We start from the raw sequence: 15987 nt of genomic DNA on the forward strand, positions 1-15987 counted from the left end.
ACATGGAGGGCTGTGCGGCCCCCTAAAGAAATGCCACCCCACACCATGACTGACCCACCGCCAAACCGGTCATGCTGGAGGATGTTGCAGGCAGCAGACCGTTCTCCACGACGTCTCCAGACTCTGTCACGTCTGTCACGTGCTCAGTGTGAACCTGCTTTCATCTGTGAAGAGCACAGGGCGCCAGTGGCGAATTTGCCAATCTTGGTGTTCTCTGGCAAATGCCAAACGTCCTGCACGGTGTTGGGCTGTAAGCACAACCCCCACCTGTGGACGTCGGGCCCTCATACCACCCTCATGGAGTCTGTTTCTGACCGTTTGAGCAGACACATGCACATTTGTGGCCTGCTGGAGGTCATTTTGCAGGGCTCTGGCAGTGCTCCTCCTGCTCCTCCTTGCACAAAGGCAGAGGTAGCGGTCCTGCTGCTGGGTTGCTGCCCTCCTCCACGTCTCCTGATGTAATGGCCTGTCTCCTGGTAGCGCCTCCATGCTCTGGACACTACGCTGACAGACACAGCAAACCTTCTTGCCACAGCTCACATTGATCCTGGATGAGCTGCACTACCTGAGCCACTTGTGTGGGTTGTAGACTCCGTCCCATGCTACCACTAGAGTGAAAGCACCGCCAGCATTCAAAAGTGACCAAAACATCAGCAAGGAAGCATAGGAACTGAGAAGTGGTCTGTGGTCACCACCTGCAGAACCACTCCTTTATTGGGGGTGTCTTGCTAATTGCCTATAATTTCCACCTGTTGTCTATTCCATTTGCACAACAGCATGTGAAATTTATTGTCAATCAGTGTTGCTTCCTAAGTGGACAGTTTGATTTCACAGAAGTGTGATTGACTTGGAGTTACATTGTGTTGTTTAAGTGTTCCCTTTATTTTTTTGAGCAGTGTATTTTTGGCCATTTTCTGGTGTTTTGTAACGGAAAACTGAGTGGGTCAAGTATAACAGGTCATCCTTGTTACTAATAGATAGATTACATTTAATTGCCCCTCCCTGTTGTACACAAGTTTCCACTTGCCCTCTCACAAGGGGATTGATGGTTGTTACGGTCAACCCTGTTACGGTCAACCCTGTTACTTTATTTGGCACTTAGAGGCATTCCAGAGGATGAAAACATTGTTCTTTTTTAACCCGCCCGTTTTGGAACAAATGTGTCAATGTATGTCTCGTACATGCATAATAAACCATCTATCTTTTAGACCTTGTTTAATTTCGCTATCAATAGGCTCCATTTCTCTGGAAACCAAGCAGAAAATTAAATTAGCTAAACATGCCATTTTAGCCAGACAAATACATTAGAAGACAATTCTCAAACCGATCAGAAACACTATGCTCACAACCTGTATCTCAATGGTGTATTTAGTTAGTTTATTGTTCAATATATTCAAAATTTCTAAGGTTTTTACCAGGCGCGATACGACACCACACATATAGCATGTAACATACTAGTTCGTACAACAAGGAATTAGCCAGCAATGTTGACTGGCAGGTGGAATGATGTCCAATGATGTTGCAAGTTTAAAAGAGTTTGTGGGGTGAGCCCAAGCATGTGCATGTCTTTGTGCACAGTTGCAGGGGCTTGACAGCAATTACGTGATAACATAGTTCACAACTTTCAGGGACCCCATTTGGCTCTTGGTTGCTGCTTTCAGAACTACTAAAACTACACAAAAATAATTAGAGCCATTATTTAACCTCGAGTTGGGGAAAAAAACATGTTTTTTATTAAGTTGAACATTTGCTCTTTATGACAGAATCTTAAAATTACCCCCCCCAAATAAACACCATGTTACACATCTCAAAGGGTACTGAATTAGTGAAACGACTCAGATACACATTTTTTATTTACATGTAAGCGTGGGGTACTGCTAGTGACTTAATGTTTGAATAAGAAAACACTTAAGGCCTAATATATTTATTTTTTAACTACAAATTGGTGGCTGAAAATAAAATAGTTACTGAAATATCCAGAATGGTTTCTGCCATAGTAACGAGGACAATGACTTACAGTGGATTGGAGCAGCACCACTTCGGCCTCTCTGACAGTGGTCCGGCTACAGGTGGCCTTCACACACCATTCTGGCATCCAGTAGAGCAGCAGCAGAAGGAAGCCCCCCGTACAGAGCACCCAAAAACCCACCACCGCCACACGCCACCGACACACACGGTACCCCTGGAGCTCCTAGAGGGGGCCATGGAGGGGAGAGAGGACAGTTAAAATTGTAGTTCATATTACTGTTGCACGGTATACCAAAACTGTACTTTTTCGGTACTTCTACCAAATGTGTGTCACGTCATATACGGATTGAGAGGATCAAGTCTGTTTTGTAATTTGTCTGAATCTTCAAGGGGGCAGTAGCTAGCCAGGCTGTGTTTGCGTCAGAGTGTGTGAGTGAGAGAGCGATGGAGAGACAGCGAGCGAGAGAGCGATGGAGAGACAGCGAGCGAGAGAGCGATGGCGAGACAGCGAAAGAGTAAGAGACGGAGAGAGGAAGCATGTGAGCGATGTGGGAGAGGTAGCGTGTGAGCAAGAGCAACAGAGCGAGAGAGAGCAACCAAATGAGAGGGACAGAGCGAGCGAGATTGAGACGCACAGTTGGACAACTGAATTAAATTATAAACTAAAATAGCCTGGACCGGACAGAGTTGGAATACTCTCCAACATGCTGTCCTACTCGAGTTGGCCAAATGTAGTCCTACTGTATGACATTGGGTTTGCCATATGACTCTGGGTTTACTTCTGCCAGTCCCTACAGGCTCAGACAGCCGGTTGACCTGAGAGTGGAGCCTGAGTGGTGTAGCTGTGACAGTGTGAGAGAGCAAGAGACACTTCAGCTCCACTATACAAGTCAAGTTACTTTGCCATAAGCGTCGCGTCAATGTGACACTACCTGCTACACAGAGTGTGATGTTTTGACAGCAGAGGGGAAGTGTGTATTCTATTTTCCTACTGTACCATATTCATCGATTACGCTGAAGTACAATAGCTTTGGTCCAGTTTATCGCAAGTATTCATTAAAACTTTTGTTTACATTGTGAAAATAGTCAATGTAGCTAGCTAGAGTTTCTGCTAGCTAGTAGTTCTTGGAGGCCATATGCAACCAAAATCAACTATTTGTCATTACTTTAATTCAGCCATCGAGAATTGAACATTGGAGATTCTTGAGTTGGACACTGCCATTGGACGTGACGCAATGTGAGCGCAACACCGGCAGTATAGCGGCTTTCAATGATTTCAAAGGAAGCATTCCCTCAATGGCTGAAGGCAATGCCGGACGCCCGATGGCTGTAGTGTAGCAGGGCCGTGCGAGTGAGTGAAGGAAAGGGGGGGGGGGGAGAAACAAGGTAGAAAGAGGTAATAAAATGAGGGAACACACCATCTCATCCTCCTCATCCTTGTTCACGATCTTCAGGTCTTCTTTCTCCATTCTGCAGATGAGTCACCAAGCCCACTGAGCACCGCTTCATTGAAACAAGAGCACAATGACACCACTACATGAGAACGTGAGTCTACCCCCAGTACGAAGGCATGAGTATATCTCAGAGTGGGTGTCCAACCCAGTGCATACCAGAACATGACTCAACCACACTGAACCTTCAAGTGAGACCAATGAGATCAACCACACCACCTGTGCAGTGACTGAAACCAGAGCCATAAACGCACAGTTGGACAACTGAATGAATGATTAACTAGAAGAGACTGGACATTACATTACATTACATTACAATGCATTCACACGTTCAACAGCACACTGTATGCCCTCAAGCCTATACTCCACTACTACCACATACAGTGGGGAGAACAAGTATTTGATAACCTGCAAAATCGGCAGTGTTTCCTACTTACAAAGCATGTAGAGGTCTGTCATTTTTATCATAGGTACACTTCAACTGTGAGAGACGGAATCTAAAACAAAAATCCAGAAAATCACATTGTATGATTTTTAAGTAATTAATTTGCATTTTATTGCATGACATAAGTATTTGATACATCAGAAAAGCAGAACTTAATATTTGGTACAGAAACCTTTGTTTGCAATTACAGAGATCATACGTTTCCTGTAGTTCTTGACCAGGTTTGCACACACTGCAGCAGAGATTTTGGCCCACTCCTCCATTCAGACCTTCTCCAGATCCTTCAGGTTTCGGGGCTGTCGCTGGGCAATACGGACTTTCAGCTCCCTCCAAAGATTTTCTATTGGGTTCAGGTCTGGAGACTGGCTATGCCACTCCAGGACCTTGAGATGCTTCTTACGGAGCCACTCCTTAGTTGCCCTGGCTGTGTGTTTCGGGTCGTTGTCATGCTGGAAGACCCAGCCACGACCCATCTTCAATGCTCTTACTGAGGGAAGGAGGTTGTTGGCCAAGATCTCGCAATACATGGCCCCATCCATCCTCCCCTCAATAAGGTGCAGTCGTCCTGTCCCCTTTGCAGAAAAGCATCCCCAAAGAATGATGTTTCCACCTCCATGCTTAATGTTTGGGATGGTGTTCTTGGGGTTGTACTCATCCTCCTTCCTCCAAACACGGTGAATGGAGTTTAGACCAAAAAGCTCTATTTTTGTCTCATCAGACCACATGACCTTCTCCCATTCCTCCTCTGGATCATCTAGATGGTCATTGGCAAACTTCAGACGGGCCTGGACATGCGCTGGCTTGAGCAGGGGGACCTTGCGTGCGCTGCAGGATTTTAATCCATGACAGCCTAATGTGTTACTAATGGTTTTCTTTGAGACTGTGGTCCCAGCTTTCTTCAGGTCATTGACCAAGTCCTGCCGTGTAGTTCTGGGCTGATCCCTCACCTTCCTCATGATCATTGATGCCCCACGGGGTGAGATCTTGCATGGAGCCCCAGACTGAGGGTGATTGACCATCTTTAACTTCTTCCATTTTCTAATAATTGCGCCAACAGTTGTTGCCTTCTCACCAAGCTGCTTGCCTATTGTCCTGTGGCTCATCTGAGCCTTGTGCAGGTCTACAATTTTATCCCTGATGTCCTTACACAGCTCTCTGGTCTTCGCCATTGTGGAGAGGTTGGAGTCTGTTTGATTGAGTGTGTGGACAGGTGTCTTTTATACAGGTAACAAGTTCAAACAGGTGCAGTTAATACAGGTAATGAGTGGAGAACAGGAGGGCTTCTTAAAGAAAAACTAACAGGTCTGTGAGAGCCAGAATTCTTACTGGTTGGTAGGTGATCAAATACTTATGTCATGCAATAAAATGCAAATTAATTACTTAAAATTTATTTTCTGGATTTTTTTTTAGATTCCATCTCACAGTGTACCTATGATAAAAATTACAGACCTCTACATGCTTTGTAAGTAGGAAAACCTGCAAAATCGGCAGTGTACCAAATACTTGTTCTCCCCACTGCATCTACAGTACAAAATCCATGTGTACTTGTGTGTATAGTGCGTATGTTATCGTGGGTGTGTATGCATGTGTCTGTGCCTATCTTTGTATTGGTTCACAGTTCCCGCTGTTCTATAAGGTGTATTTTTCAGTTTTTTTAAATCAAATTTTCCTGCTTCATGTGGAATTGAGTTTCATGTAGTCATGGCTCTATGTAGTACTGTGCGCCTCCCATCGTCTGTGGACTGTGAAGAAACCTCGTGGCATGTCTTGTGGGTTATGCATGGGTGTCTGATTCAACATGTGCATTCAACATGTCAACACCTCTCACAAATACAAGTAGTGATGAAGTCATTCTCCTCTCCACTTTGACGTGCATATTATTAATGTTAACTGTGTACATCCAAGGGCCGGCCGTGCTGCCCTGTTCGGAGCCATTTGCAATTTTCCTATGTCCCTTTTTGTGGAACCTGACCACACTAATGAACACTAGTCCAGGTGTGACAAAACTAGGGCCTGTAGGACATGCCTTGTTGATAGTGCTGTGAAGAAGGTAGAGTAGCACATTATTATGGACAGACTTCTCCCCATGTTCTGACCATGACAGTTTACAATCCAGGGTTACTCCAAGCAGTTTAGTCTCCTCAACTTGTTCCATTTCCACAATATTTATAACAGAATTAGTTGAGAAATATTTAGGACTAACATTCCAAAACTTTGGTTTTCCTAGATATGGCTACTATATTGTGATAACTACATGCAATGGATATGGATACTTCTTTCAAGCTAATTTCTGCAGCATTATTAAAGATGTGATCAATACATGCTATTTATAACTACCCTGACTGATAACCAGAACAAGGTTGGAGGCACTGGTTATATTTTGAAGCTTTTGAGTGGGCAGCTGGATGAAAGCCAGTCAATATTTAAAAATCACCCAGAAGAAAATATACCTCTGTTGATATCACATACATTATCAAGCATTTCACACATTATCCAGATACTGATTGTTAGCACTTGGTGGTCTATAGCAGCTTACCTCACAAATGGGCTTTAGGTGAGGCAGATGAACCTGAAGGCATATTACTACTACAGTTTTTAAAACATGAGATCGTCTAAGATTTACAGGAATGTGGTTCTGAATATAAACAGCAACATGTCCAATGGCATTTCTGTCTTTTATGTAAATGTTATAACATTTTGTTGATACCGCTGTATAAAAAGGTATTATTTAAGTGAGTTTCAGAGATAGTCAGAATATGAATGTCATCGGTTATTAGCAAATTATTGATTTCATGAACCTTGTTTCTTAAGCTACATATGTTAACATGGGCAATTTTGAGCACTTGTCTAGGATGCTTACTTGTTTTCACTGTTTTCCTGGGAAGCTTAGCAGAAGTAGATATGCTCATGTTATTTATCTTAGTGCAGGGTGAGCTGCACAGTGTCTTCCTACTAGGGCACACCGCCTCAGTGCTAACAGTATACATCTGGTTCATAGGCACATGATTGCTGCATACAATAGCTGTAGGATCAACAGATACATTAACCTGTTAGAGCTCTAGGGGCGCTATTTCATTTTTGGATAAAAAACGTTCCCGTTTTAAGCGCGATATTTTGTCACGAAAAGATGCTCGACTATGCATATTCTTGACAGTTTTGGAAAGAAAACACTCTGAAGTTTCAGAATCTGCAAAGATTTTGTCTGTAAGTGCCCCAGAACTCATTCTACAGGCGAAACCAAGATGATGCATCACCCAGGAATTAGCAGAATTTCTGAAGCTCTGTTTTTCATTCACTCCTTATATGGCTGTGATTGCGCAACGAATGAGCCTACACTTTCTGTCGTTCGCCCAAGGTCTTAGCAGCATTGTGACGTATTTGTAGGCATATCATTGGAAGATTGACCATAAGAGACTACATTTTCCAAGTGTCCGCCTGGTGTCCTGCGTCGAATTCGGTGCGCAATTGCCAGCTGCTTCTACTTTACCATTTGATTCAGGGGAGAAAGCATGTGTCCAAGAACGATGTATCAATGAAGAGATATGTGAAAAACACCTTGATGATTGATTCTAAACAACGTTTGCCATGTTTTCAGTCGATATTATGGAGTTAATTTGGAAAAAAGTTCGCGTTTTGAGGACTGAATTTTCGGATTTTTTTTGGTAGCCAAATGTGATGTATAAAACGGAGCTATTTCTAATACACAAGGAATCTTTTTGGAAAAACTGAGCATCTGCTATCTAACTGAGAGTATCCTCATTGAAAACATCAGAAGTTCTTCAAAGGTAAATTATTTTATTTGAAGGCTTTTATGTTTTTGTTAATGTTGCGTGCTGGATGCTAACGCTAAATGCTAACGCGAAATGCTAACACTAGCTAGCTACTTTTACACAAATGATTGTTTTCCTATGGTTGAGAAGCATATTTTGAAAATCTGAGATGACAGTGTTGTTTACAAAAGGCTAAGCTTGAGAGATGGCATATTTATTTCATTTCATTTGCGATTTTCATAAATAGTTAACGTTGTGTTATGCTAATGAGCTTGCTGATAGATTTACACAATCCTGGATACAGGGGTTTTTTCATAGCTAAACGTGACGCAGAAAACGGAGCGATTTGTCCTAAACAAATAATCTTTCAGGAAAAACTGAACATTTGCTATCTGAGAGTCTCCTCATTGAAAACATCTGAAGTTCTTCAAAGGTAAATTATTTTATTTGAATGCTTTTCTGTTTTTTTGTGTAAATGTTGCCAGCTGAATGCTAATGCTAAATGCTACGTTAGCCATCAATACTGTTACACAAATGCTTGTTTTGCAATGGTTGAGAAGCATATTTTGAAAATCTGAGATGACAGTGTTGTTAACAAAAGGCTAAGCTTGAGAGCTAGCATATTTATTTCATTTCATTTGCGATTTTCATGAATAGTTAACGTTGCGTTATGGTAATGAGCTTGAGTCTGTATTCACGATCCCGGATCCGGGATGGGGAGATCAGAAAGGTTAAGTTACTTACATTGTGTCTACCAACGCCCGTGGTTTAATGTACATTTGAGGAAGCATTATGACAACTCAGCGTCACAATGGTAGGGATTAACTGAGCTGGGTTTGGGTCATTGATAAGTCACTGTCTCAACGCAGCCTTATAATGCTGTGAAAGGATCCTTCTATTAAACAGTGTTTTGTTTCCAAAAAGGTAGTGAAATTGTCAAAACCCATTGTAAGTTACATGCATTAAAGTAAGTAGCCCTACAGTATGACATTGGGTTTGCCATATGACTCTAGGTTTGCCTCTGCAGGTCCCTACAGGATCAGACAGCCGGGTGACCGGAGAACACCTGAAACAAAGCATGAGTGGTGCAGCTGTGACAACCGGTATGGAACACTCCCACAGACAGTGACAAGCTCCTTTCCCAACAGCTGGCCATCCCTGGAGGACAGCTGAGAGGGAGAAAGAAGAGTCATGGGGGGTATTGAGTAACACCCATCTGATGACTCAGGACTCAGTGGGAGTGTGTGTCTGTGTGTGTGTTCTGCAATGACCTTTTTGAGAGGAACCTGACCTCTCTGTACAAAAGAGGAAAGGGTTTGAAGGGGAATGTCAGGGTCGAAAAGGCAGTTGGAATCAACCAGTACAGCCAAAGCTGAAAGAGAATCAAAGATGCAGCAAGAGACGCTACAGAACTTCAACATGCATCTGGCTAAAAAACAAGCATCCATTCAATCAACAAATGTGTAGCGTCTACAGCAACAGTCTGTTTCAAAACAATTAGCTAAACTCCTAAGGGCCAGATTACTCTCAACGTTATGGACATAAAGTGACACCGTAATGGAATGCAATCATAACTTCCAACATCAGCACCATATCAGCCCCAAACTGAAACCCCCCCCCCCCCCAAATAAACCATGGAATGTTATTTACTGTGTTATCGCTGCAATTTCCCAAGGGGCTTGGGAGAGGCGAAGGTGGAGTCATGCGTCCTCCGAAACATGGCCTGCCCAACCGCGCTCCTTAACACCCGCAGGCTTAACCAGGAAACCAGCCGCACCAATATGTCGGAGGAAACACCGTTCTAATGGCGACCGGGGTCAGCCCGCAGGCACCCGGCCTGCTAAAAGGAGTCGCTAGAGCACAATGAGCTCAACCTGCCAAACGCTCCTCTAACCCGGACGACGCTGGGCCAATTGTGTGCTGTCCTATGGGGCTCCTGGCCATGGCCGGTTGTGGCACAGCCCGGGAAATGAACCCGGTCTTTAGTAACGCCTTAGACTGCTGCGCCACACGGGAGGCCCTAACCCATGGAATGTTTTCTCATATCCTGACAACATGATAGGGACGGTCCCCAGAGTCACACTACGGAAGGCTTGGAATTCCAACCAGATTCCATGATGCCCACCAGAGCATGATGGCAGCAGGTTGAATGCCTCATTGTCGCATTGTGCCAGGGGCACTAGGCGTCAATGAAAATAACAAATACCTTTAATAAAACATTTTTTAAAATTATAGCAGGCCTGGGTGACCCGGAGGGAGGTCCATCCTCTCTTTGTACATGTGCCGGTTGTGTGGTACTGGTTTTCCAGATTTAGCTGGGCTCACTGCTGAGGTCTGGGGCTATGGTAGGAAACAGGCTGGCCCATGCATGTCTGCGATTAGATGCAGCAGGGGGGATAACACACGCGTTTAAACATCCACCCCCAACAAAAACAACAGGTTGGCTTTAGCCATCGCTGGGCTGGTGTCAGATATCATGCTGGAGAGAATCGCAATAAATTAATGTACAGTATATCTGTGGGGGGGGGGGGGGGGGGGCTGTGCGCACAGACAGACAGCACTCAAGGACAAAAAGCTCTAATGCTCAGTCGCTTTTACAGGATTAGACTTGTCATTGAAAACAGAGAAGCTTTATGGCCATCAATGTTGCCAGTGGTTATTATAATCATCAAAGCCTCAACTTTTATTAGGTGCGTCCTCTTTACACACACCAAATATTTGACTGCAGCAACATATTTTCCCCCTCATGTAGGTCGTGCCCCATTGAAGTGCACTACAAACAGCAGGTGCCTTCTGCTTCCACATATGGAGTGGGGGTATATCGCCATGGTACAGACTACAGAAACCATTCCTACCCCAACAAGGCCTCTGAGCAGACACTTTGCCTGTGATCTCAGGGGACTGGCTTTTCTCTAGGCCCAAAGGTGGAGAAAAAAAAGGATGCATGAGGGAGGCAGGCCGGCCAGCAGCGATATAGAGGGGCTTTTGGCAGGACATTGTTGTAACAACAATGGAGCGACAAGGGAAAAGAGATTGAGAGAGAGACGCAGAGAAAGAGCAGTGTGAAAGGGGAGAGAGGGAGAAAAGAAGGGGACTCAGCAGCAGGGCTAACCCTGGCTGGCTGTCAGGGCCGGCGCTGGGTTGGGCCGCCCCGCTGCCGCGCTCCCCTGCACTATGCCACTGGCCCCCGGCCCTGATCTTATCTGCCCACAGCACTCAGCCCTTTCTTTCCCTGGCACACAGCAGGATATTTAGCTTGGGACCAAGCCCTTCCTACTATTTTACAGCAGGTCAGGAGTCCAGGGAGGGCGACGGGCCGCTGTGCAGGCCACCCTATGGTGTGTGGAAATGACATGGGCAGTGTATTAAAGACAAACAGACAGTTCATAACAGTCCCAGACAGTGTATACAGAACACCAATGTGGGACTTTTGAGGCCATTCATTATTAAAACATTGCTGGATGGTTGGCACTGAAGTCGATGCAAAAACTGAGGTAATTTAAGGCATCATCATCATCCATTGATTTTGTCACCATAAAAAATAAAAATATTACCAGACATATAATGTGGGGATTATTCATGTCGATACAGAACAGATACATCCATTTCATCTATATTTTAGCACTAATAAAACAGAGGCGTGACTACGGTCTAACCAACCCAACACATTTATGGGGCAGCAGGTAGGTGGTTAGAGCGTTGGGCCAGTAACCGAAAGGTATGATCGAATCCCTGAGCTGACAAGGTAAAAATATGTCGTTCTGCCCCTGAACAAGGCAGTTAACCCACTGTTCCTAGGCTGTCATTGTAAATAAGAATTTGTTCTTAACTGACTTGCCTAGTTAAATAAAAGGTAAAATAAAATCTCTGCTGTGACTAAAACATCAACACCTCACCTTTTAAGTTCAGCTAAAGAGGAATAGAGCAGTTAATGTTTCTTTGGCATGTTTGGTAAACATTGTGCCTTCAGAATGTATTCATACACTGACTTATTCCACATTTTGGTGTGCTCCGCCAATTAATTAACACATAAAATCGTCAACCGAAGTCATTTCTCTTCCTTCCAGGCCTTTTCTTCTCTTGACTTTATATTGCGATTGGCAACTTTCATAAATTAGGTGCATTACTGCCACTGACCTCATTTGTCTTTCAGTCACCCACTTGGGTATAACCAATGAGCAGATGGCACGTGGGTACCTGCTTCTATAAACCAATGAGGAGATGGGAGAGGCAGGACTTGCAGCGCCATCTACGTCAGAAATAGAACTGAACTATTTTAGCCCATGGCAACGCAGACGCTAGTTGGCACGCACGAGCAGTGTGGGTACAATAATTGAACAACATAGATTCCTACATTTATTTTTCAACGCTTGCGAACATGAAGCGAGCTGTGTAGTCAGCCTGTTACTCTCCTGAAGTTGCCGGTAATATGCCAAACAAGGAGTCGGCACAATTTATCTTACCATTTCTACCAATCTGTGTGCCAGTTAAATTTTTCATATGCACATTTTTGTGAAACCGTTTTATTTAATTCAAAATAACTTCTTCATATCTCAAAATCATTGTCATGTGGTTAATCAAAATTCTATCAAAATCTAAATGAAAATGATAAACCTAAAAACTATGTAAAAGGCCAACAAATAAAAACATTGCAGCCTGCAGATTGAAAATAACCTGATCAAAATAAATATCCTAGAAATCACATTGGCTACTCGTAACATTGCAAAAATCAGAAACTTTCTGTCCAAAAATGCAGAAAAATTAATCCATGCTTTTGTCACTTCTAGGTTAGACTACTGCAATGCTCTACTTTCCGGCTACCCGGATAAAGCACTAAATAAACTTCAGTTAGTGCCAAATATGGCTGCTAGAATCCTGACTAGAACCCAAAAAATGTATCATATTACTCCAGTGCTAGCCTCCCTACACTGGCTTCCTGTCAAGGCAAGGGCTGATTTCAAGGTTTTACTGGTAACCTACAAAGCATTACATGGGCTTGCTCCTACCTATCTCTCTGATTTGGTTCTGCCGTACATACCTACACGTACGCTACGGTCACAAGACGCAGGCCTCCTAATTGTCCCTAGAATTTCTAAGCAAACAGCTGGAGGCAGGGCTTTCTCCTATAGAGCTCCATTTTTATGGAATGGTCTGCCTACCCATGTGAGAGACGCAAACTCGGTCTCAACCTTTAAGTCTTTAATGAAGACTCATCTCTTCAGTGGGTCATATGATTGAGTGTGGTCTGGCCCAGGAGTGTGAAGGTGAACGGAAAGGCTCTGGAGCAACGAACCGCCCTTGCTGTCTCTGCCTGGCCGGTTCCCCTCTTTCCACTGGGATTCTCTGCCTCTAACCCTATTACAGGGGCTGAGTCACTGGCTTACTAGGGCTCTTTCATACCGTCCCTAGGAGGGGTGCGTCACTTGAGTGGGTTGAGTCACTGATGTTATCTTCCTGTCTGGGTTGGCGCCCCCCCTTGGGTTGTGCTGTGGCGGAGATCTTTGTGGGCTATACTCGGCCTTGTCTCAGGATGGTAAGTTGGCGGTTGAAGATATCCCTCTAGTGGTGTGGGGGCTGTGCTTTGGCAAAGTGGGTGGGGTTATATCCTTCCTGTTTGGCCCTGTCCGGGGGTGTCCTCGGATGGGGCCACAGTGTCTCCTGACCCCTCCTGTCTCAGCCTCCAGTATTTATGCTGCAGTAGTTTGTGTGTCGGGGGGCTAGGGTCAGTTTGTTATATCTGGAGTACTTCTCCTGTCCTATCCGGTGTCCTGTGTGAATTTAAGTATGCTCTCTCTAAATCTCTCTTTCTCTCTCTCGGAGGACCATGCCTCAGGACTACCTGACATGATGACTCCTTGCTGTCCCCAGTCCACCTGGCCGTGCTGCTGCTCCAGTTTCAATGGTTCTGCCTGTAATTATTATTATTTTTTTCCTAGCCACCGTGCTTCTACACCTGCATTGCTTGCCGTTTGGGGTTTTAGGCTGCGTTTCTGTACAGCACTTTGAGATATCAGCTGATGTACGAAGGGCTATATAAATACATTTGATTTGATTTGATAGCCTGTCTGCAACGAACTTGAAACATTGCATAAACTATCTACTTGGGTCCGGCCTGAAGCTTGCGCTAGCAAACCTTATATTCCCGGGTCAGTGAGCTCGGGACAGACACAGCTGTAGACTATTTGCGTAAGCGATAATAAGCAGTGCTCGACTTGGGCAGGAGCTCACCTGAGCTAAGTACCGGCACCTAATTTTCTACTGCTTGAGCTTCTGTTCCTGTTATGTAGAATATTAGCTCAAAAGTATTGTGGAGCTCCTGCACCTAAATATAAAACAATACTAGCACCCAAAATGAGTACCGGAACCTAATTCAGTCCAAGTCCAGCACTGATAAGAAGTAATCAGGTAGGCCTATTTTATGACGTTTCCACAAAAGAGCCACATCTGTGGACTAGTTGACAAAAACCATATTGGTGCTCATATAGGATACATAGTTCATTTAAATGTTTCAACATTCTCTTATACACCAATTTTTCCAGGATTTTAGAAAAACGTGGTAATACAGATATTGGCCGATAATTTGTAAAAGAACTGGGATCCCCAGATTTATAGAGGTAGGATAACTTTGGCAATTTCATCTTCAGGAACAATACCAGTTTGCATTGATTTGGGGAAGATGTACAGTGGGGCAAAAAAGTATTTAGTCAGCCACCAATTGTGCAAGTTCTCCCACTTAAAAAGATGAGGCCTGTAATTTTCATCATAGGTACACTTCAACTATGACAGACAAAATGAGAAGAAAAAAAAAATCCAGAAAATCATAGTAGGATTTTGAATGAATGTATTTGCAAATTATGGTGGAAAATAAGTATTTGGTCAATAACAAAAGTTTCTCAATACTTTGTTATATACCCTTTGTTGGCAATGACAGAGGTCAAACGTTTTATGTAAGTCTTCACAAGGTTTTCACACACTGTTGCTGGTATTTTGGCCCATTCCTCCATGCAGATCTCCTCTAGAGCAGTGATGTTTTGGGGCTGTTGCTGGGCAACACGGACTTTCAACTCCCTCCAAAGATTTTCTATGGGGTTGAGATCTGAAGCCACTCCTTCGTTGCCCGGGCGGTGTGTTTGGGATCATTGTCATGCTGAAAGACCCAGCCACGTTTCATCTTCAATGCCCTTGCTGATGGAAGGAGGTTTTCACTCAAAATCTCACGATACATGGCCCCATTCATTCTTTCCTTTCCTTTATACGGATCAGTCGTCCTGGTCCCTTTGCAGAAAAACAGCCCCAAAGCATGATGTTTCCACCCCCATGCTTCACAGTAGTAAAATATTTTGGGGGGAAATTTGACGTAGGCGAGTAAAATGTGTTATACTTTTTGTAAATTTGCAGAATTCAGGGGATAGGGATTTGTGACCAACTTTTCATACAACTTGAATGTTATTTTTTTAACTGAGGACTTTTTAAGACCAGTTGTAAACCAAGGTTTTCAGAATCCATCTACTGCTCTCTTACGTGGTTTAACTAAGGGAAAGCAGTGGTGAAATACAGTGTTTAAACATTTTCCCATGAAATGAACTACATTACCAAAAGTCTGTGGATACCTACTCAATCAAACAATTAATTTCAAAATCATGGGCATTAATATGGAGTAGGTCCCCCCTTTGCTGCTATAACAGCCTCCACTCTTCTGGGAAGGCTTTCCACTAGATGTTGGAACATTGTAGCAGGGACTTGCTTCCATTCAGCCACAAGCGCATTAGTGAGGACATTGTCATGCTGAAACAGGAAAGGGCCTAACCCCAAATTTTTACCACAAAGCTGGAAGCACAGAATAGTCTAGAATGTCATTGTATGCTGTAGCATTAATATTTCCCTTAACTGGAACTAAGGGGCCAAGCCAGAACCATGAAAAACAAACAGCCTTAGATCATCATTTCTCCTCCAAACTTTATAGTTGGCACCATGCATTAAGGCAGGTAGTTTCTCATGGTATCCGCCAAACCCAGGTTCATCTGTCAGACTGCCAAGATGGTTAAGCGTGATTTATCACTCCAGAGAACGCGTTTCCACTGCTCCAGAGTGCAATGGCAGCGAGCTTTACACCACTCCAGTTGACGTATGGCATTGCGCTTGGTGATCTTTAGCTTGTGTGCAGCTGCTCGGCCACGGAAACCCATTTCATGAAGCTCCAGACTAACAGTTCTTGTGCTGAAGTTGCTTTCAGAGGCAGTTTGGAACTCTGCAGTGAGTGTTGCAACCGAGGACAGATGATTTTTACACGCTTCAGAGGTCCCGTTCTGTGAGCTTGTGTGGCCTAACACTTTGCAGCTAAGCCATTGCTCCT

The 15987-nt window shown here is 44.0% G+C and overlaps 1 protein-coding gene across 4 annotated transcripts in view; it reads right to left on the bottom strand.

Moving 5' to 3' along the window:
• The window catches only part of atp13a3 (ATPase 13A3), a 69047-nt gene that overhangs the window by 26938 nt on the left and 26122 nt on the right, over positions 1–15987 (bottom strand). For all 4 annotated transcript variants that reach the window (XM_036977977.2, XM_021603569.3, XM_036977976.2 and 1 more), the window contains exons 3-4: positions 3387–3471; positions 2018–2191 (exon numbers count right to left, since the gene is read on the bottom strand). In XM_036977977.2, coding sequence (XP_036833872.2) covers positions 2018–2191; positions 3387–3437 — 225 coding nt within the window. In that variant the 5' untranslated portion in view covers positions 3438–3471. The remainder of the gene's footprint in view (positions 1–2017; positions 2192–3386; positions 3472–15987) is intronic.

The sequence above is a fragment of the Oncorhynchus mykiss genome, chromosome 5 (assembly GCF_057628025.1).
Source record: "Oncorhynchus mykiss isolate SJ-2025 chromosome 5, ASM5762802v1, whole genome shotgun sequence".
NCBI classification, from domain to species: domain Eukaryota; kingdom Metazoa; phylum Chordata; class Actinopteri; order Salmoniformes; family Salmonidae; genus Oncorhynchus; species Oncorhynchus mykiss.